At 49.1% G+C, this 22,850-nt stretch overlaps 2 protein-coding genes across 4 annotated transcripts; both read right to left on the reverse strand.

Moving 5' to 3' along the window:
- Positions 1-3,092: 3,092 nt before the first annotated feature.
- LOC115388854 (P2Y purinoceptor 1-like) lies at positions 3,093-5,278 on the reverse strand. The gene has a single exon (XM_030092153.1). It carries the CDS (start codon positions 5,186-5,188, stop codon positions 4,148-4,150), a length of 1,041 nt encoding a protein of 346 aa, XP_029948013.1. The 5' UTR covers positions 5,189-5,278; the 3' UTR covers positions 3,093-4,147.
- Positions 5,279-8,014: 2,736 nt separating this feature from the next.
- Positions 8,015-11,175, reverse strand: LOC115388851 (serine/threonine-protein kinase 35-like). 3 transcript variants are annotated; one of them, XR_003931525.1, is made up of 3 exons: positions 10,586-11,175; positions 8,640-10,037; positions 8,015-8,609 (listed from the first exon to the last, which is right to left on the reverse strand). XR_003931525.1 is itself a non-coding variant. In XM_030092150.1 (3 exons), the coding sequence occupies exons 1-2, from the start codon at positions 11,085-11,087 to the stop codon at positions 9,304-9,306; spliced, it is 1,236 nt and encodes a 411-aa protein (XP_029948010.1). In that variant the 5' UTR covers positions 11,088-11,175; the 3' UTR covers positions 8,015-8,443; positions 9,293-9,303. The 3 variants fall into 3 exon arrangements, 1 of the variants encoding a protein (XP_029948010.1); XR_003931526.1 differs by having other exon boundaries at positions 8,015-8,443; positions 8,524-10,037; XM_030092150.1 differs by having other exon boundaries at positions 8,015-8,443; positions 9,293-10,037.
- Between the last annotated feature and the right edge of the window lie 11,675 nt (positions 11,176-22,850).

Genomic DNA, 22,850 nt, shown 5'->3' on the forward strand with positions numbered 1-22,850 from the left:
AGTGACTCTACAGCTCCTCTATAGTGACTCTACAGCTGCTCTATAGTGGCTCTACAGCTGCTCTATAGTGACTCTACAGCTGCTCTATAGTGGCTCTACAGCTGCTCTATAGTGACTCTACAGCTGCTCTATAGTGACTCTACAGCTCCTCTATAGTGACTCTACAGCTCCTCTATAGTGGCTCTGCAGCTGCTCTATAGTGACTCTACAGCTCCTCTATAGTGACTCTACAGCTCCTCTATAGTGACTCTAAAGCTGCTCTATAGTGACTCTACAGCTGCTCTATAATGACTCTACAGCTCCTCTATAGTGACTCTACAGCTCCTCTATAGTGGCTCTGCAGCTCCTCTATAGTGACTCTACAGCTGCTCTATAGTGACTCTACAGCTGCTCTATAGTGGCTCTGCAGCTGCTCTACACTGGCTCCTGCATTACACCACACCGTGCTGTCACTGTAACTTGTTCCTCCTGTGATGGTTCATTGTCTTACGTCTCCTCTAGAGACCGACACTCTAGAGTTGACGGTTCTTTTGGACCAACCACCTGCAACTCCTCAGGTTCGATGCAGACAGCAGCTTCTGTTGCCTTCAGTCCTCTGAATCATCCAGAAGCAAAGCTGTCCTGCAGAGCTGCTGCATGTCTGCATAGTAACCTTCACGCTTTCATCTGCAAACCTGTGGCCTCATTGCAGTGTGCACTGACACAGAGCTGAGATTCTACATGGACTTCCTGTTCAAGCTCCGGGGAGGAACCGCACCCAGGATGTCAGCAGGTTTGGTCATGACGTGTTGCAGTGACTGAGTTTTCCACAGAACTCATGGCAGCTGTCTTCACATGCTTTATGGTATTCTGTGCTTCCCGGCAGTGATTTGGTTTGTGTTGACTCTGATGGAGGGCTGGGGTACTCCTACTCAGATCAGTGATAACCAAACATCCGGCGACCAACCTGACCATGCAGCCGGAGGCTCGGCTGACTGTCAAAGGAAACACGTCTCCTCTCATTGCCGCCGCTCACAGCTCAGAAATACCCAGGCTGCAGTCTGCAGGAGATCAGGACGGGAACCGGAAATACAGGAAAGACACACTCTCCAGGACGAGTAGTTCTAATGTCTCCACAGATAACACACTGATGATACTGGATATTTCTGATCCAGTTGCATTTCCCAGTACACCAGCAGAGGCTGTGGTCTGGAGGGGAGTCAGCTGGAGTCCATCCTGCCAGTCACAGCCTCAACAGTGCTTTATACACTTCCTCCTCCAGCAGCGGCACATTTTGGGGGTTTCTGTTTGTTTTTGTTTGTTTGCTTTTTATTATTTTGCTAAGTTTTGGAAGCTGAGTTTATTTTCTGAAGTGAATCGATCAAATTCTTCACAGCTATATGAGATTACAGTGAGACGACACCAAAAGCTTCAGCATCATTTGATCATGGAGTCTTTGAGTCACGGAGTTGTTTTCATGCTGGGACAGCTGAGAGGTATTGATGATGAGGAGGAGGAGGAAGGTCTGGGTGAAGGCAGACAGACTGAACTCTCTCCTGCAGTCAGAGGTTTGTGTTCTCATGAAGCCGGACAGCTTTCACTCAGAAGATTAAAAACATGGTTTGAGGACATTTCACTGCATTTTGCCCCAGATAGCTTCATCTCTAAAGATGTCAGCTCATTTGGCTGTTGTGAAGAAACGTTTCAGTAAATCTGGAACATCTTATGAACTTCTTAAAACTAAGTTTTGTATTGAGCATTTCACAGTGTGTACAATTTACATGATGCTCAGATATTTTAGTGAAATAGAAAGAAAAAAGAGAACACACAAAAACAGAACCTTCAACGAACAGTGAGGAGACAAATGCAAAGGTCAAATGTTTATAACATATTCATATAGATACAGAGTGCAGATAATCTACGAAGGGTTGCTATATTTTCTGAAAAAGTGATAAATTATCCTTTAGCAGGTATCGTATTTTTTCCAGATGTAAAGTAGTGCTCAGCTCTGTTAGCCACATTTTTACAGTATTGCTGGTCCCTTCATGACATTAGAAGTAGCTTTTTTGCAGCGACGACAGAGAAGGAAATGAACTTTCTTTGAGCTAAAGTGAATTTTCAAAATTCTTGAGATGTGCCCAAAATAATTAATAAAGGTTCTGGTGTAAGTGTTGTCTTCAAGATTTTTGACAAAATTTAAACACATCAGACCAACAGGCTACAGCAACAACTTTACAGCAGGAAAAAAAGCATGAAAAAGTGTTGCATCGTGGGACTGACATTTATCACACGGTGATGAAGCATTTGGAAAAATATTGCAAATTTTTGCTTTTGAATAGTGGAGCCTGTGTATTATTTTGAATTGCATGAGGCAGTGCCTGGCGTTGTTAGAACAGGAGTGTATATATTCAAGAGATTCCTCCCAAATATCAGGAATTTGTATTTCTGTATGTTTCTCCCAGTCATCTTGTATTTGTCGGAGAGTTCATTGTTAGTAATTTGTCATCAATATGAAAGATAAATTTATTCGTGTCTGTAGATACGTTTAAGCAGTCATCAATCGTGGACTGTGACTCTGTTTCAAAATCTGGCGAATTCTTTCGTACATAATCTCTAATCTGTAAGTTTCTAAAAAAATTGTTGCCATGCAATTTAAATCTTGCTTGTAACTGTGCAAAAGTAGCAGATTTACCTTACAGATCACAAATACAGTTTATTCCTAATTTACTCCAGTCATTAAAAGCTGAATCTAAATTTGAAGGAGCAAAAGAGGCGTCTTTTTTCAATTTGCAAAGAGAGAGGTAATGATCTATAGATGAAGTGAGTTTAAATTGTGTTTGACTGGGTTTCGATTGTACGAGTCTTATGAACTTCTTGACAGTGAACCCAGGGCAGACATTAGAGTTCAGCCTCTGTTTTGAGTCCTGCTGGAACACTCACACCTTGCTGAGGGGTGAACAGGGGTTCAGGTGTTCGCATTCACAGTAGATCCCAGCAGGTCTGAAGCCTCATCGCCGGGCTGATGGAGAGCAGGTCTGCTCAGGGTCACCTGCTCAGGAAGTCAAAGTCATACAGATTCCAAGAGGAGGATGTGACAGAAGAATGAATCCATGTCAGCCATAAGAAACATATTCCACTTTTATTCATTCCTCAGAGATCCAGCACACAACGCAAAAGACTGGCAGAACTGGCATCCATCAGATTTGAATGAATCTGGACGGGACTTTCATCATGTTTTACCTAAAATAAAACCCGAATGGAATCATGAATGGGTCGTTACTGAAGACGCCTTTTAAAAAAAATTCTTTGGGTTTTATATTTACTCTTTTCAGTTTTGTCACCATAAATGATGAAAACACAGATGTGCTTCTGGGCTGCTTCATGTGTTCACATTCGCCAGTTCTTCTTTGCGTTTATTTCACATAACAGTCACAACCAGATCCATGTTCAGTCAGGTCCAAATCTGACTCCCTGCAGAGTGAACACAGGATGAAAAGAGGGACGTGGAACACAGATGGACAGAACAACGAACAACGACGAGTGGAATAACACTGCTGAACAGAGCGAACGGTCAATTATTTGCAGCCTGCAGGTTTTATGAAGTCTGTGATTCTACAGCTGCTTTCTCTAAGCTGAACTTCAGGGTTAAACGTCTGCTCCTCCACCGCAGTCTCTCACTGTGAGAAGCTCCCGCTTCACCTCTCATGTTCACACACAGGAGCAGCGGTGGCCTGGTGCTGGTCCACCGGCCACATGTTTGACACTCCAGGGACACATCCGGCCTGCTGGATGCCTTCTTCTCATTTATTATGTGAAATCTAAGCAGAAGCCACACAAACTGGGAAGAAAAAACATGGGCCTCTGAACTACATTGCCAATGCAAAGTAAAGGCCCACGGGCCAGACGTTGAACACCAGTGAGAGAAAACACAGGAAGCATGTGTAACACTTCACCTGTAACAGTGCAAAGTCTGCGCCTTATAAATAACTATCCACAGCTGTCAAAGCAAACATCAGTCTCCTCCTGGGACCGCAGACACGCAGCAGCACGCGCACGACATGGACAGCGTCCGGTCCAGAGCCGGAGAGGAGGGGACAGGACAGGTCCTCCAGCTGGGGAGGAGGGGGGGACAGGAGGACAGCATTCAGGCGCGCTCCCACCGTGCGTCTCATTCGCCCACCTGCACCATGGTGACGCGCGTGTCCATCCGGGTGTCCACCTCCACGGCCTTGCGGTAAATGACGGTCCCCGTGAGGCTGCTCAGGGACTGGCGCGTGCGCTGGCTGAAGCTGTGCAGCTTCAGGAGGAAGTGGTCGTTCCCCACGATGTAGATGAGCGGGTTGATGGCGCTGTTCAGGCACGCCAGGCACCGGCCCACCTGGTGCGCCAGGTAGATGTGGTCGAAGCTGCGGCGGCAGATCCCGTCGAGCTTCAGGATCCTGGTGCGGAGGTTGAGGTTCCGGAGGACGTGGTAAGGGATGAAGCAGGTGGAGAAGAGGATCACCAGGATCACCACCAGCTTCAGGCTGCGCTGCTTCAGCAGCGGGTTGACGCCGGACTTCCTGGACAGGACCACCACGATGTGTCCGTAGCAGACCAGGATGATCAGCAGCGGGAGCGCGAAGCCCGTGGCCGTCCAGGCCAGGCTGTAGGTCAGGTAGGCCTCGGTCAGGTTGTTGGAGGTCGTGTCAAAACACGACAGCGGCTTCGAATGGTCGTTCTTCTCAAAGAACATGTCGGGGAGGATCTGGATGACCACGAGCGCCCAGACCAGCGCGCTGATGGCCGCGGAGTGCCGCGTCCGGATCTTCCCCATCACCCTCATGGGGTGCACGATGCCCAGGTACCTGTAGATGCTGATGCACGTGAGGAAGCCGATGCTGCCGTACAGGTTGAGGTTGAAGCAGAAGCGCGTGATCTTGCAGAAAGGCTGTCCGAACTCCCAGAGGCTGTTCGTGGCGTAGTAGCGCACGAGGAAGGGCAGCGTGGAGAGGTAGAGCAGGTCCGCCAGCCCCAGGTTCAGCATGAAGACGTTGATGCTCCCGATGTTCTTCCAGCTGACGCACACGCTCCTCAGACCCCACACGTTGGCCAGCGTGCCCACCACGAACACGATCACGAACACCGGCGGCAGCAGGCTGTGCGTAAAGTTCATGTTGATGCCGCCGCAGCCTGCGCGCGTGCCGTTACGCAGCACGTCCCCAGACATCCCTCGGCTCTCGGCTCGCTCTGAAGCTCTCTCTCTCGCTCAGGGAGATCTCCCCGCACGGCAGCAGCGCGTGGCCGGCCCGCACATCTCATCTGACAGCTCTGCTGCTCCCGCACGCGGAATCGAAACAGTGTAGAGTGGAGAAAGTACCGCCCACTTCACGTGCCGCCGCCGAGGATGGCGAGACGTGACGGAAACTTCCTGTTGAGCTGGGAAATGATCCATCTATCTATCTATCTATCTATCTATCTATCTATCTATCTATCTATCTATCTATCTATCTATCTATCTATCTGTCTATGTGAATAATCCATTCATCATGTGAGAACAGTCTTCTGCACAGCGGGAGGGAAAGAACCTGGTCCTCAGTTCAGACTGCAGAGCCGGGTTCATTTCTCCAGAGGCACAGGAGGGAGGTGGAGGAGTGTGTTATTCAGTGTGTGTGTGTTGATGGAGAGGCTGCGGAGCTGCTGCTGAGCAGACAGTCAGGGAATCATCACGTCCTCCGTCTGGACAGCCGCTGCTGCTTCTGCCTCTTTTCTTGGACTGAGACGGGCTGGAAGCAGGTGAGTCACTGGTCTGAAGCCACAGCTGACTGGGACCACTGATTCACCCATTCACTGATTCACATGTCCCGTTGTCCACAGCAGACACCAGGGCCGCCGACTGATGCACACTTCAGCAGCAGATCTACTGTTATTTAGAGGATATCTCTACCGTTATCCCTTTGGTGTAGTTCAGGCTCCTGTTTTGATCAGTTTTTTAAAAAGTATTATTAACAGTACAGTGAATTCAGTTTCCTCACAGCTGCCAGGCTCCTCTGGACGGTTCCTACAGAATGTTCATAAAGTTCCACAAGTTTAAACTCACACTTATTTCATTGAGTGGACTGTTAGGAGTGAATGGAACACAGAGCAAGACAGAAGACAGAACAGCACAGACACTACTGAGGCCTGCAGAGAGAACAGAGACTGCAGAAAACCACATTCACCCAGAGAACACAGGACAGGATCTAGAACCACACCAGGCTGTAGCTGCCTCCTGGAACACACACATCCACAGGAAACTGTGTGTCACAGCCTTTCTGAGTGCAGTTTGCATGTTCTCCCTGTACGCCTGTGGGTTTCCTCCAGGAACTGTCCTGTCCAGACGGGACCGGCTCCAGCGGGCTCCAGCCTGAACAGAGGAGACGTTCTCACACAGGTTCAGGATGGTCTTCAGGTGAGGCTGACTGCTGTTTGGATCCACTGAGTCCTGCTGGATGACAGCGGATGATCACAACAGATCCACCGTTTGTTCTAATGAAAGGGAAAGGTCAGCAGAACTGGGAGGCTGGACTGCAGACGTCAGTGTTCTGGAGGAGTGGAGAGGAAACAGCAGCTCCTCAGGATCACAGCTTCACATCTGGAGCCAGATGCTCAAAAAATGTCACCTGGGTCAAAATGATCCCGACTTGGAAATCCTGTTTGCTATTCAGGATCAGGTAATCCATCTTACTGTTATGTCAGTTATTCAAAGCAACACTGGATTAAATCACCCTGATCCAGATACAGATTTCCAGATTATCAGATCTGGATTAGCAGAGCTCTGAATGGAACAGATCACGCTGAGGACGAGCAGCAGTGGAAAGAACAGCAGGTAGAAGATCCAACATGGGCTCACTTTAAGAGGTTTGACTCTGAGACAAACACTGCAGGAACAGAAACATCGGTTCTATTGATCACTTCTTTAATGATCCCCAACTCAGCCTCAACTAATCCCTACTGGACTGAAACTAATACGCTGTGGATATTCTGAAAGAGTCTTGAATTAAAACGAAGAAAGCCTAAATGTCCAACAGTTAGCAGAGTGAAGAAGGTTCAGGCTCTCCAGCAGGTTCCGCCCTGCGGTAGGAGGCAGAGGCGTTCTCCCTGCTCTGCAGGACGATCTGAGCTTCTCTTCACTTCCTCTTCTCAGGAGTCGTTCAGAGGCGTCAGTATTCTTGTTCTGCTGAGCTCCTGGGACTGCTGGTTCTACCAGACAGGATCCAGGCTGTTCTCCAGGAAGAGGCCTGAGATCCAGAACCAGGAGGACCTGGATCACCTTCCTCTGCTGGAACCCTGCAGAGCTGCAGAGTTCTGTCCTCCAGCTGTGAACAGAACCACATCTGTCTGCTCACCTTTCTGAAAGCTTTTGTTTCCTGTTTTGGGTTTATTCATGAGGACAAGATCATTTTTACTTTACTCTACTGAAAGGCTTCACTGGCAGCCGGAGTCGGCTTTATCTACTGCATCACTGGAAGGGGGGGGGGGGGGGGGGGGGGGGGAGACAGAGAGAGAGAGAGATTGATTACAGGCAGGCTGCTCCAGACTGAGGGAAATTCAGGATGTTGCTGATAATCCAGTGGTTATATGATATAATGATGAGGATGAAGGTGATGATGATGATATGTGCAGCGTTTTACACAGGAAGTGTTAGAAGTGATGCTGTGGCGCCACCTGGTGGATGCTGCCATCGTGGCCTTTCAAAGTAATGGATGATAAATAAGGAATAGTTTCTTTACAATCCAAGATAATAAAAGCACGGGGGGGGATAAACATGTGTCTAAGACCACCGGTATTCCTTCAGAGTAGTGTGTGTGTGTGTGTGTGTGTGAGAGAGAGAGACAGTGGTTGGCCTCTGAATGAGGAGGGCAGCAGCCTGGAGGAGATTCCTCACGCTCACACTGCTGGAGATGGAGCAGCTCTGCTCTCCTTCACACACTTCAGTCAGAGAACACACACTTCTCAGACCAACCCCACAATCCATCAGCATTTAAAGTACAATCAACACAAAAAGCAGAACAACTGGGATTATTTAAAACTTTATTAACTGAACTGAAAGAACAAAGCAGGAGCTCTGAGGCACATCACTCAGAGCTTCAGGAGAGCGTCCCTGAAGCTGAAACGCCGAGCGGCCGTGGAGGCGGAGCGGAGCCTCCGCCCAGCGAGGCAGCCGGAATCGAACGTCTGTAAACATGAGGCAGGACCAACAGAACCGAGAACAGCCCGTCAGCTCCGGTCCGAGAGAACCTGCCGCCGGCTGAGGGCCAGACTGGAGGAAGCCTGGAGTCCAGCCAGTCAACTCCTGCCGTCCAGCAAACAACCTGGGGGGGCGTCCGGCGGCCGGGGGGAGGGGCTTCAGCCAGACCGGCCACTCAAATCCACATCCAGCCCTCCAATCACAGGGGGAGGGGCCGTCATGTGGGGGACTCCGGGTGAGGCAGCAGAGCGGCGCCTGCAGAGACACACAGGAACTGGATCAGTCAGCGTCGATCCACGACCTACTGGATCAGTCAGCGTCGATCCACGACCTACTGGATCAGTCAGCGTCGATCCACGACCTACTGGATCAGTCAGCGTCGATCCACGACCTACTGGATCAGTCAGCGTCGATCCACGACCTACTGGATCAGTCAGCGTCGATCCACGACCTACTGGATCCTCAGCTCTACGGCTGAAACTCCTGCACTCAGCACTGTTAGCATGCTAGCATCTATCAGCACGCTAGCATCGATTAGTGACTCATCAACAGTCAGCAACAAATTACACTTATTAACAGGTAAAAACACAAAAAATTATAAAAATAACTGCTGGCTGCAGATGACAACTTGCTAATCTATGCTAGTGTGCTGATAGATGCTAGCATGCTAACAGTGCTGAGTGCAGGAGTTTCAGCTGGTCCCTCCTCAGCTTTGAGGAAAACCTTGTTGTTAACCAGGTTTCCTCGCTCAGACGGAGATGGAGCATTTCAAAAAGGCTCTGAGGCTCTGAGAGGGGGGGCGTCAGACTCCACCCTGCTGAAGGACAGATTCACAGGGCGGGGTTCATTCTCATGACACTGCTCTGTTCCCCACATTTCAACATTCCTGCCGAGTTCCAGTGAGACCTGCACAGCGGGCTTCAATGCTTCTGGTGTGAGGCTGAAACAGGCGGAGTCTGAGTCCTACCGGAGCTCAGCTCTGCTTCATTTTGCTGCCAGATGGAGAAAATTCACAAGCTCTGAGTGTGAACACCGTCAATAAAGGCAGAGTGTGAAAGCAGCGTCGGGGGTCAGGGGTCAGGCTGAACCTGGACCTGGACCTACCTGAGTGAGGGTCATGTGGCGCACACCATCTGCTCCAAGCGGGCCTGCAGCTGGACGGCGTCGGGCCGGTCCTGAGGGTTCACGGCCAGCATGTCGCGCAGCAGCTTCCCTGTGGTGGCCGGCATGCGGGACCGGCGCTTCTGGGGGATGTCCAGCACCATCTTGGGGTTCTCCAGCAGCGCCTCGCCCACCGGGACGATGTCCGCCCCCTGCTTGATGTACGAGCCCAGCAGCTCCCGCTTGGACTTGGCGTCCACAAAGGTGATCCTCTCCAGCATGGCCCACATGATGATGCCCAGGGCGAAGATGTCGGCCTTGGCCGTGTAGTGGCCCTCCCACACCTCTGGCGCCATGTAGAAGTCCGAGCCGCACGCCGACGACAGCCAGAACTTGTTGACGTTGACGTGCTTGCTCTTGTCGTGCCTGCTCTTGTCGTCGCCCGCCCCGGGCTCGCCGGCGCCGCCCAGCCCGGCGCAGACCTTACTCAAGCCGAAGTCGGCCACCTTCAGCACCGGCGAGCCGGACTTCTCCGAGATGAGGATGTTGTCGGGCTTGAGGTCTCTGTGCACGATGTGGTTCTGGTGCAGGAAGGCGACGGCGCTGGTCAGCTGCAGCATGAAGCTGCTGTTGGTCTGCGGGTCGGGCCGCCGGGACAGGATGAAGTGGCTGAGGTCCCCGCCCTCGCAGAACTCCATGACGAACCACAGGTAGCAGGGCTCCTCCGGCCGGCCCGGCGTCCGCTCGCCTGCAAGCACAGCACAGCACAGCGCTCAGACCCCGGTCCTCCTGGTCCCCTCCAGTCCCCTCCAGTACCCTCCAGTCCCCTCCAGTACCCTCCAGTCCCCTCCAGTACCCTCCAGTACCCTCCAGTCCCCTCCAGTCCCCTCTGGCAGCAGACGATAATGGGACTGAGGAGTGTGTGGTCTGAAGGCCACTGTGACAGACTGCATGGAGAGACCCTTCAACACATGAGGGACAGAATTACCCCCAAACCACATTTCAACCACCACCAGTCAGGAATACTGATTTCCCTGGTTTCTATCCTTCTTCCTGGATGTTTACGTTTGAAATGTTGTCCCACATCAAACCTGCACTGCCCCCTACCGGATGTATTGATAACCACAGCAACATCTGAAGCCTACAGATTAATGTGAGTAGAAGAAGAACGGCTGGGCGTTAAGTGCTCCATTAATACTGAGCTGATGTTTTAATGTGCTGGGGGGGGGTCTGAACAACCAAACAAGACGCCGTTGCGGTCACAGGTTGAGTTAAGTGCGGACACGGTGCGCTCACCTTTGAGGGAGGTCTCCACCAGGGTCAGGTACTGCCTGGAGCTCTTGTTGCCGTGGCTCATCCTCTGCGCCAGGCCGCTCCTCTGCAGGACGCACTCCTCCAGGTGAACCACGTTCTCGTGCCTCTTGTCCAGACTGGTCAGCGCCCAGAACTCCTGCAGCGCGAGCTCCACTTTCTCCGGCGCGTCGCAGCGCATCTTCTTGACGGCCACGCGGGCCCCGGTCTTCCGGGCCACGGCTTCGTACACCACGCCGTACGTCCCCCGGCCCACCTCCCGCAGCAGGCTGTAGCGGGGCGCCGTCCTCCGCGGCCCGCGGCCCGGCCTGGAGTCCTGCTCCGTGTTCCCCACGCTGAGGCTCCGCAGCACGCCGGCCCCGGGAGCCAGCCTGCCGCAGGGCCGGGAGCCCCGTCCCTGTCCGCCTCCCCGGCTCCGGCTCCGGCTCCGGCCCTGTCCCCGGCCCCGGCCCCGGCCCCGCCCGCTGGTACCGGCGGCTCGGTCCATCGTTCCCCGTAGATTCCGCTTTACATGAACGCTGCTGCCGCGTGCAAGTTCAAGTCCTCACTGGATTTAAACCTCGGAAAGAGGAAGTTCCAGCCGGACGGGAGGAAGAGGAGTGATGAAGCTACCGCCAACTGACAGGAAGTCACCGCGCAGCACCTTCACAATAAAACACCGCCCCGCACAGCGCCTCCATTCAGAACACACGTAGCGCTAGACGTTTTACCGTCCCTCACACACACTCACACATCAGTTACATAAAATGACTCAATGTTGAAATAAAAAACAAACAACAACCGTGACACAAGGAAAGGGACATGAAGACAGATGTTTTCTTACCTTCTACTTTACTATCAGAACGAGGGGATCCAAGTTCTTTGACATATTCAGACACATTTGTGTTTGAAGGAATAAAAAACTACAAGTAATTAAAAAAACTACAAGTAATTACATTTAAAAAGTAAGTTGTCGACGCAAAGGAAACGTATTATCTGTATTTTTTTCTAATGTGTATTGTGTGCTTTTATTCTTGAGACAGGAAGCACACCAATACTTCCGGTTTGTGCGACTCGTTTTCTTTAGCTTGACGCCTGCAGGCGGACTGGTTGGACCACGTTCAGCTGTACCATGTTAAAAGAACACGGGGTTCCAGAAGAGCTCCTGTCAGTAGATCGATGGGTTAGATAGGTTGACACGTTCTTCATCAGTTCCAGTAGCGTCAACACACAATGCTATGATCATGTTGTAAACTCTTACATTTAACTGGAAAAACATACATGTGTGAATTTAAATATACCGTCTTACAAGTATTACCCTCAGCATAGCGTGCTATTTGTTTAGTTTTAGGAGAAAAACGAAACGTGTGAACATTAGAATCCTTAGATGATATGGGTTGGATTCTGAATTCAGGGTCTTTGTGGACTAAAGCGCGGTGTATTTCAGGGCTGGAGGCTCTTTGTTGACATTCGCCCCCTCTCAGTCCCCCACGGATGGTTTCTCCCGCTCAGCTCGGATCCAGCATGGCGTTTCACGTGAGCGCCGTGTTACGCAAGGACACACGTTTCAGAGCACGTGGGTCCGATGACATCACGTATTTTCGTTTCACGGTCACGTGACTGTTCACACGACCCCAGCTTGAGCGTTTTTCTCCAACTTTGTGGTTTTGAAATGAAATTATAACAATAAAAAGACTTTTGTCCCCCATTTTTTCGATTGTAACAAATACAACAGTTTTTCTCAAGACACTTACTGATAAAACCAGCAATTCCACATGAGCAAGCAGAGGAGATGCTGGAAAAGAAAAACACCCGGTTAACGTGCAGAACCAAACCAAGCCGAATGAAATCAAATCTAATCAAATCAATTTTCACTGATGAAGCACTTTCCATATACAAAGTGCTTTACAGATTAAAAATACAATAAGATAACCCCCCCCCCCCCCCCCCCCCCCCCCCCCCACACACACACACACACACACACACAGAAACCCACTGCCCACATTCATCAACAGATAAATGTTGTCCTTAACAACTGGACACTGATGAAGCCGGGGAGAAAGCTCCATCATGATGGGCCGTCCACATTGAGCAGTGGCACAGCACTCGTCTCCTGAGGGCCCACAAAGGGCCTGCACAGGATCCCACGCCACAGCATGAACCCCAGTGCAGAGCACCACCATTTAGACCAGCACAGCCCCGACAGGCAGACCACAACACAACTCCTGATGCAGAGGGCCCCCATGAGGAGAGGCCCTGGAGTAACTACAGCTAATAAATTTAAATAAATAAAAGGGAGAAAAATAAAATGCAATAGAAGAAGACAGAATGAACTGAAACACTGGAAATTGACAACCTCAGTTTTGTCCTTGTTTAGCTGGAGGAAGTTGTTTGCCATCCATGAGTTAAAATCTAAAATTTAGTTAAAAAAAAGGGCATGAAATGGCCCTGAGTTATCGGGAGACACGATCATGTGCTTTGTCCAAAAAGCAGACTGGCATTTTTCACAAGTATTTATTCTATTTTTTTTCCTTTAATTGGATAAATAAGTTTTTCTAAAATTTTGCTTGAAAAAGGTAGGGTGGATACTGGTTATCTGGACTATTGGGTCTTATTCACCACCGCTGTATTAAAGGTAGTCTGAAGAAGAACTAATCATGATGTTAAAGGTGCTGTAGGCAGGATTCAGCATCTCCGCCATCTTGCTTAGGTTTACCTAAGCAAGATGGCAATTTGACCCATCTAAGATGGCGATTTGAAACCCAGCACAGCCAATCCTGTCCTGTTTTCTCTGACATCACGCCCGTGCGCAAGTTAAGCCCCTCCCACAAGAATGTGCGATGAATGCCCCTCGACCAATCACGGTTAGAGCCTCAGGGGCTCTTCTGATTGGTCAAAGATACCTGGAGCTGTGGAGATTCCTTTTCAGCTCAGAACAGAGACAGATGGAAACGCTGCGCCCTCACGGTAGTGCAATTATGCTGCATTCCTAAATGATTATCAATGGATACTCTAACATTTAATCCAAAGAAAACAGAGGAAAATTAGCATTGACGAGCAAAATCCTGCCTACAGCACCTTTAAGAATCTCAAAATCAAAGAACCCATAAAACTTCTTTAAAAACAGCGTGGGAACTGGTCTAAAAGGCAGGCTGAGGGTTAAGTTAGGAGAAAACTGGACCCAGAGTCTCAACGTCAACAAGTGAAAAGGTGTCCAGTGTCTTCTCAGGTAAAGCCAACCGTTCAGATGTTTCAAAAATAACTGCTGTTGTGATCCCAGACGGTTCTCATGACATCACTTTTGTCCTTGAAGTGGTCTGCAAAATCCTCCACAAAGTGTGTAACACACCTCAGGGACTTTTTCTTTTTTTTAATTCAAGTTAATTAAAAGGTCCATTGTGGTAAAACGAAATCTGGGGTTGCTTTTATTGTCTGAAATAAGCTTAACTACATAACCCATAAACTTGGGCTTGGCGTCTGGAGATACCATCATGCTGAAGTAGGGAAAATCCTCAAAAACACATAGGAAGGAGTGGCAGACAGATCCAGGATTGAAAACATGAATCGTCCCTGCTCTAGAGGACGACACTAAAGCTCACTGCAAACGTACTGCCGGAATCCAAGCACAGCTCAGTGATTTAAAGGAACGAGGGCCACAACAAAACATGGGTCTGGTTGTGTGCTGAGTGTCAAGTCTTTAGTGCCGATGGGGTGTGGATCTGGATGTGGTCACAACACAATAACAGACCTCAAACAGTGTTAACTGAGGATGGCAACGTATGTTGCTTGTCATACATGTCAGTGCAGTGGATGACTTGTTGGAGATCATTGAAGCTGAGGAGGGAGCGTTTAAAATGCACAGAATGACGTGCACTGCAGTGGTAAGGTCTGTTCTGGAACCATACTTCAGACAAGGATGACGTGGGGATACTGGCGAGTCTCCATTTTCACTGTATCTCAACCAGACCACTGATGTTTCTGCAAACAAGCTGCTGTGTTTCAGCAGGAAGCACTCCATCCATATGTGGGACTGGAAAATGAAAATGGGAGAGCAGATGCAATAATGTGTTTCTGCGAGGGTGTGGCCTGGACATTACAGTCATGGTGGGGATCACAGCAGATAGAGCCAGGGTTATGGCTGGGAAAAACCACTTTGATCTGTTTCTGTATGCTCCAAGTCTGCAGCTTATTCACAAAGTCTGTCGTCCTCTGGATACAGGAGCAAACAAAGCAATGCAACTCCTCCTGAGCCGTCTGGAACACATGATCAGAGAAACAGTGATTGTCAGGCTGAGTGACGGAGACTGTCCGCTGAAGTTCACCTCCCCGCTCAACCCGCTGCTCAGTGAGCTCAGGCTGCATGGACAGAATTCTGGATCAAGAGGACGTCCTCCAAATGCACTTCAGTTTAGTATCAGATGCTGAGCACTGCTGTTCAGCCTGGATTTTCAAAGAAATGTACAGCGACAAAGCAGGAAATCAAAACTGTGAACAAACTCTTCCAGCTGCAAACGGGATACATGCTGGGTGTTTTCAGGGATCTTCAGAGACTCTTTATGTCCACACTGAACAGGACTGTTATGTCCAGAGTCCTGCGTCTGAATGACGGACATCTCTGGGATCTTGATCTGAAATCTCCCAGCATCCACCTGTGACAGCAGGAAGCTGACATGGCTGCCACGTTCCAACGGCTGCTGGAGGCCAACACTCCTGCTCCTGAGCCGAAGCAGTGTGTGTGTGTGTGTGTGTGTGTGTGTGTGTGTGTGTGTGTGTGTGTGTGTGTGTGTGTGTGTGTGTGTGTGTGTGTGTGTGTGTGTGTGTGTGTGTGTGCGTGTGTGAGAGAGAGAGAGAGATTTTGCATGTGAGGTTATTGCAGGTCAGCGAGCATAATTCTCCAGTGGGTTGCATTCGGTGTTGCTGCCCATGGTGTTGGTGGACAGCTCTGTTGTGGTTGGAATGACTCCATCGTTGAGAGACCAGTCCTGGTTGTGTGCTCGAGCCTCTGAGAGCTGACAGCTTCACATGTTCACTGTTCATATATCTCTAATAAGACGTGATGAATATGATGCAATCTGGTGGTAGTTTTTAGAGGAGATGACTGACCTCCAGGAAAGACTGGCGCGGGCACACAGGGCTAGCTATCCTGTGAGCTGCACTCGCAAGAGGGCACCAACACAAGATACGAAGCAACCAAATGAACAATACCCCCAGAGTCTCCCAAAAGGGGGGGGCGGAAGAGAGACTCAACGGGACGGACACACCCGTTGTGGAATTTTTGGTGAATCAGAGCCAAAGATAACGAGTCAAGGTGTTGACGCTGCTCAAGGAGGATTTATTGAGGATTGCAGAGGAAGCACACACAAATGAGCTGATTGAGAGCAAGGCTGTTGCTCCGGGGAGAATCCAACCCGACTCTGGCATGACTTCCGGCATGCCATCTCATATAGCCAGATCTCACGAGACTAGCAGACGCTGCTTCCAAGTGACTTCAGACAAAACAGAGCGGCCTTCACACTGTGTTCCTGAGAACTTTGAAAACAAAGCATTATTCCACATCAGCACCGGTTTCGGCCAGGACAAGGAATATGATTACGAGAAAGCTCAAGCAGTCTACATTGACTGGAGAGGAGTACACCGTACGGTGCCATTGCGGGAAGATCTGCAAAAGCACCAGAGGACTCAAGCAACACCAGAGTAGGTCAAAGTGCGGAACATCAGCAACTCAGGTGCAGCGCACAGGCCCAGAGCCTGGTCAGACGATGGAGAACGACAGCCAGGAAGCACCCCATAGAGCTGAAGATCTCTCCGCACCTGAGCTGCCTCAGCACCAGAGACCTGCTTGTGTGGACCCCCCGCCCCCCCTCCCAACCACCCCAACCCAACTGGCAAGGAGAGAGAGGATGAAGTGGCCAAAGATGGCAGACGACAAGGCTTGGATACAACTGGATGACGACCTCCAAGGCATCTTGGAAACAACCATAGTGGGGCCAGTACACAGGAAGATGGATGCAATTACAACCATAATGTGCAACCTCACCAGGGAATGGTTCGGCACAATAGAGCAGAAAAGGCAGCGTCAACCGCAGCAGCTGCCAAACAGGAGGGAGAAGGAGATCCGTCGCCTGAGGAGCGAGATAAAGGCGCTGAACAAACTGTTGAAGACCAGCTCACCGACTGAGAGAGAAGGTATTAAAGCGGAACGGTCGTTTTTACAATCTGGACCTTATTTCACATTCGAAACAACAACATTTACTCACCCGTTTGACTTTCGTGTGATTTGCAGTTGGTTCGGAGATAATTAGATACTCCCATATCCATATAACGGCAGCGGGCGGGGCACCGACATGCAGCCATTACAGACGCTCTTTTCTCTTATGTTTGTTGTGGTGTGGTAGATATATGTAAATTTAGTAAGTCAGCGTCACTTAATGTCTGTAAACCGGCTAGATTGAGCAACTCTCCGGGAACTCTGAAGTGATGATGTCATCACACTGCGCCGTGGCGCACCCTGTTGTTGAGGATACAGGCCATAGATAGCGTCTCTGCTCTGCAGTCAGACCACGGCATCTCGATCGGCGTTTTTAGGCAGTCAGAGTTTATTTTCAGCTGGTTGTAACTTTGGTACAATGGGTCGAGTATGCATATATCCTGGTTGTGAAAGTAAAATGACCAGCTGGACATCACTGAGCTCACAGGCTCCCACTTCGTGACCGGGATTTATTGAGGCTATGGCTAATAGCGCTCAACATGGACCCTAGCATCAAAGTTCAAACTTTACGACGTTTAGATTATCGGGGGTGTAGTGCCCACTTCACATCTGAGGACTTCTTCCCAGTTCAGGAGAGAAATGAAGGCCAGAAGATCCAGAGAATGACCCTCAAAAAGAATGCCATTCCAGCGGCCGCAGGAGGAGAACAGGTCGAGGTAAGGTGATGCTAATGCTATTCATTTTATGCCATTCATATTATGCTCTCTATTCACAAAAATTCTGTACTCTGCCTACCTCCAAAGAACATGGAGGGAGGACTACTCCTGTTTGTGTGTCTAACAGTTTAGCCTAGCAACTTCCATGTAAACAAACAATGAATGTGTGCCACGGCGCAGTGTGATGACATCATCACTTCAGAGTTCCCGGAGAGTTGCTCAATCTAGCCGCTTTACAGACATTTAAGTGATGCTAACTTACTAAATTTACATATATCTACCACACCACAACAAACATAAGAGAAATGAGCATCTGTAATGGCTGCATGTCGGTGCCCCGCGCGCTGCCGTTATATGGATATGGGAGTATCTAATTATCTCCGGACCAACTGCAAATCACACGAAAGTCAAACGGGTGAGTAAATGTTGTTGTTACAAATGTGAAATAAGGTCCAGATTGTAAAAACAACCGTTCCGCTTTAAAGACCTAACAGGGGAGCTGTGGGAACAGGCGCGTAGGCTCAGGAGAGCAGAATACCTTCGGAAGCAGCGTCGGAAAAAAAAAGAAGAGAGCCCAGTTTGTAAAAGACCCATACGTCTTTACTAAGACACTTCTTGGCCAACAAAGATCTGGCTCACTCTCCAGTTCAAAGTCGGAGGTAGAAGAGTTTCTTGTTGAAGCCCATAGTGACCCCAGCAGGAGTCAGGGTCTCGGAGCCAATCACAACATCACAGGACCTGAAAAGCCAACGACTGAGTTGAATACGAAGGAACCCACATGGCAGGAGGTACAGGATATTGTCCACAAAGCCAGATCATCAGCTGCCCCTGGCCCAAATGGTATACCGTATAAGGTATACAAGAAATGCCCCAAACTCTTCAGGAGGCTGTGGAAAACTATGAGGAAGATCTGGGCCAAGGGTACTATTCCACCAAGCTGGAAACTGGCCGAGGGATGCTTTGCTCTGAAGGAGGAGAGGTCCTCCACAGTCTCTCAATTCAGGACAATCTCTCTCCTTAGCGTGGAGTGCAAGATTTTCTTCTCTGTGCTGGCATGAAGAATTACCACCTACATGACGCAGAACCGATATATCAACACATCCATCCAGAAAGGTGGCATCCCAGGCTTTTCGGGCTGTCTGGAACACACCTCGATGTTCACCCAATTGATTCAAGAAGCAAGGCAGAAGAAAAGTGACCTAACAGTCGTTTGGCTAGATCTTGTCAACGCTTATGGGTCAATTCTACGTGACCTAATCCAAGAAGGGCTTGACCATTATTACATCCCTAGGTCAATCCGAGGCATGATCACCAACTACCTTGCGGGATTCCGACTCAGGTTCACATCAGCACTCTTTACCACCAGCTGGCTGGACCTCCAAAAGGGGATCCCAACAGGATGCACCCTCTCCCCCATCTTGTTCATCATGGTAATGAACCTACTGTTATCCGCAGCAGAGGGCATAACCCGGGGCCCCAATTAGGAGTCTGGTGTTGAGCAGCCAGTGCTGCGAGCGTTCATGGATGACATTACTATAACAAGTGTGACACACGTCCAAGCAAGATGGGTGCTGGAAACCTTGGGTGGTGTCGCCTCTTGGGCAGGGATGCTGTTCAAAGCCAGGAAGTCCAGGAGCTTGGTAATCAAGAAGGGCAGAGTTACCAGCAAGTTTAGCCTCAAAGTCCAGGGTGAGGTCATGCCATCTATCGAGGGCAACCCAATAAAATGTCTGGGATAGTGGTTCAATGCGTCACTGACCGATGGTGCCAATATAGCTCAGGCTGTGAAACAGACCGAGGAATGGCTGAAGAAGATGCAGAATGCAGAGTTGTCCTAAGCCTGAGGAATTCCAACGACAACCTCATCAAACAGGCTGGCATTACAACCCGGTCTGGACGCAAATGGGCTGCCAACACAGCTGTGGAGCAGGCCATCACTTCCCTGAAGCTGCGGGACATAGTTGGCAACCAATGCGTCCATCGACAAGGTCTTGGCACTGAACAATTTCAAACCTGGGGAGGTGCTAATGCAAGGACCAGGCGAGGCATGGTGCAGGCGGAAGTGAGGAGCAGGGAGTAAGAGAAGCGAGTAGCCAAAGCAGTACAGCAAGGATCCCAGGGGGCCTTGGACAAAATGGGATTTGCCCAGGTGCAAAGTCACATGGACAGAGTTGTGGCGCCTGGAGCCTTATCGCATCTCCTTCCTTTTGCTGTCGGTCTAGACACCCTCCCCTCCCCAGTACATCTGCACACATGGGGCCTATGAGAGGATCCACTTTGCAAGCTGTGCAGCCAGAAGGGGACCCTCGCCCATATACTCACTGGGTGTAAAACATCTTCGACCCAGCTGATAGATGGCGCCACGACAAAGTGCTCCTCTCATTGGCTGACACCATAGAGCGGGAGAGAATCAAGAAGAGACCGACCCACACAACCGCAGAGAGAGCGATCACCTTCCCTAAGGAAGGAGCCAGGCCTGTACAGTCCACCAGAGGGAAAGACCCTGCATCCCTCATGCCTCAAGCTCCTGGGAGATGAGGGTGGATCTTGGGAGGCGGTTGCAGTTTCCTGAGGTGGTGCAAACATCCCTCCGCCCCGACATAGTGCTGTGGTCAACAAAGGACCAGAAGATCATCCTGGTCGAGCTGACCGTGCCATGGGAGGAGGGCTGCGAGGAGGTCCATGAAAGGAAGGCTGCAAAATACCATCACCTGGCCCAAGAACGCCGTGACAAGGGCTGGCAGGCATGGGTTTTCCCTGTGGAGATAGGATGTAGGGGCTTCCCAGCGAAGTCCACATGGAGTCTCCTTTCTGCCATGGGGATGGACGAGCGGAGCAAAAAGCAAGCGGCTCGCCGGATGGGGGAGGAGGCAGAACGCACCTCTTGCTGGATCTGGAGCAAAAGGGAAGAGGAAAGCTGGAAGCCAGGGGCAGATGGGCAGTAAGGTGGCCACTCACTGCGGGCCCACCAACTGGAGGGTGTTGTGGTTGAGGGCCGAAACACCCAGTGAAGGTTGGACACCACCTGACGACATCTGCACCTGGTGTGAAGGCACAGCTACCTGCTAAGGTAGCTGCGGAAGGCACCAACAGTGTATTCATCAAGTATCAACCAGAGGTGTGTGTCTGTCTCTCCTCCCAGCAGATCATAACCTGCTGAGCAGTTTCTGCTACCAACCAAACCAAAATGGCTCCTCTGGATTTACATTTGTTATTTTTGTTCTTAATTTATTGCTTAGTTTTGTTTGCAATTTATAGCAAATTAAATTGCAAATGACTGTCACAGAAAGGCAAAGTGTACCTCCCTGTTCTCCCTCCCATCCCCCATCCCCTCTCAAAATGAGACAGAAAAGAGTTTATAAAAGCAAAATAAAATGTGTGCATATGCACACATATGTGCGCACACTCCCCATAATGGAGTAAAGAAATAGTGAAGACATAATTCTGGGGTGTTTCTCAGCACATTGTGGATGTTCTACTCTCCTCCTGAGTCCAGATTCTTTACTCTGTAGCAGCAGGATAGACGAATATAAACCCAGAATGAAAATACTGGGCTCCTGTGGTAGTTTCCTGTGTAAAATCTGATAAAGCATATTCAAAACTTCTTGCTGGAAGGATTTCACTGTTCCCACTCCCATATGCAATGGTGCACTGTTCCTCTAGCTTCACTGCACTGAATACATGCATCAGGATGTTATCACTAAACCCAGAGGTATATGAAATCCGTTTTATTTTTTTTTCCCAATTCCGTTTTATTTTTTCCCAAATTCTGTTTTTTTCCGTTTTAATATTTCTGAATTTGGTATTTTGCTTTTTATGCTCATTTTTACCAAACAAAAGTTTCTGGTAAGTGGAAATGAATAAATGTCCACAATTTAATAGGATATAACAGTCCATTTAATGTTTAAAGTGCTGCAAGAAATACTTTTCAATTAAATTTAAAGAGAAATAATAAATAATAATGTAAATAATAATAAACACTCCACCGTCGCATGTGTCTTTGTGAGTCCAGTCCACGGTACGTTGACAGCATTTACATAAAAGCTTATCCTCCCCTGAGGCATAAAAGTCCGTGTACTGTTCTGCTCTATATAGCGCTTAATGTGGAGTTTCGTAACTTTTTTGAATGTGTGAGAGGGGAGGGAGCAGCTCGCTTGGACATTGTGTTGTTGTTGTGTTAGCATTAGCATTAGCATGTTAGGGGCATTGTTTAAGTGACGTACACGTTGCAACAGCTTGGGCGGTCCCCCCGGCATGTTTGCTTTGCACTATAAGGTTCCATTTTCTCCCGAAAACTGAATTTCAGGCCAGATTAGGGCCAATTCCGCAATATTCCGCGTTTTATTCCAATTCTGTTTTTATTGGTCATTTTCGCGATTCCGTCCGCGATTCCGTTAACACGGATTTCATATGGCTCTAACTAAACCTGCGCAGTTAGCCTGGTTCATATCAACCATTTATTCTGAATACCGTATTGGCCCGAATATAAGACGATGTTTTTTTTCCAGAAATTCCATCCTCAAAAGTGGGGTCATGCTATAATCGCGGACTTACGGTAGATGGTCAATACCCATCCGCGCCACTAGATGGAGCCAAAGTATCACTGACCAGAGAGCGAGTGGAGCGAGGAAATGAGATCAAATGATCTGATGAAAAATGGCGGATCATCTGGAACAAAGGGGCTGAACGCTGGACAACTGAGCAAACGACAGAGGAGAAGTTATGATACCAACTTTAAACTGATGGTGATCAACGCAGCAGAGTCATCAAACTACTGCCAAGCCGCCAGGAGGTCTGGTGGAGCAGAGCCTCGTTCTTATTGGAGAGCACAGAAAAAACGCCTACAGATGCTAACGCTATGAGAAAAGCTTTCCGTGGTCCTGAGAGACGCTTCAGAGAGACTGATAGAAGGGAGAGTGAAGACGTCTCTGAAAAACAGAAAGACGGAATGTCCACCACCAGAGCCTGATTCAGCTGAAGGACCTGGACAGTTATTTACATCATTTATGCAGTTTTGACCCCTTGAGGTTCTTATTTGTTGCTTATTGTTTGTTATTTTGAGAAAGAGAATATATTTTTTATTTAATACTGTAGTAATATTTTTTCATTTTATATCTCCTGAAATGTTATCTCAGTTGTGAGTTTTGAGTTTATAATAATTGTATAATAAAAAGTTGTTTTATGAGTGACCTTATTGTCTTCAGCATTTTTTTTTTTTTTTTCACAAAATGATCTTTGAAAAATAGGGGTCGTGTTATAATCGGAGTCGTCTTATATTCGGGCCAATACGGTATGTTTCAGATTGCTGTTAATTGTTTGTTTCTGAGCTTTAATAAGTGCGTCTTGG

The sequence above is a fragment of the Salarias fasciatus genome, chromosome 5, assembly GCF_902148845.1.
Source record: "Salarias fasciatus chromosome 5, fSalaFa1.1, whole genome shotgun sequence".
Classification (NCBI taxonomy): domain Eukaryota; kingdom Metazoa; phylum Chordata; class Actinopteri; order Blenniiformes; family Blenniidae; genus Salarias; species Salarias fasciatus.

Coding starts and splice junctions, on each gene's coding strand:
- LOC115388854 (XM_030092153.1), bottom strand. CDS start 5,188: ATGTCTGGGGACGTGCTGCGTAACGGCACGCGCGCAGGCTGCGGCGGC.
- LOC115388851 (XM_030092150.1), bottom strand. CDS start 11,087: ATGGACCGAGCCGCCGGTACCAGCGGGCGGGGCCGGGGCCGGGGCCGG. Junction 10,038..10,585: donor GGTGGAGACCTCCCTCAAAG/GTGAGCGCACCG, acceptor CTGTGCTTGCAG/GCGAGCGGACGCCGGGCCGG.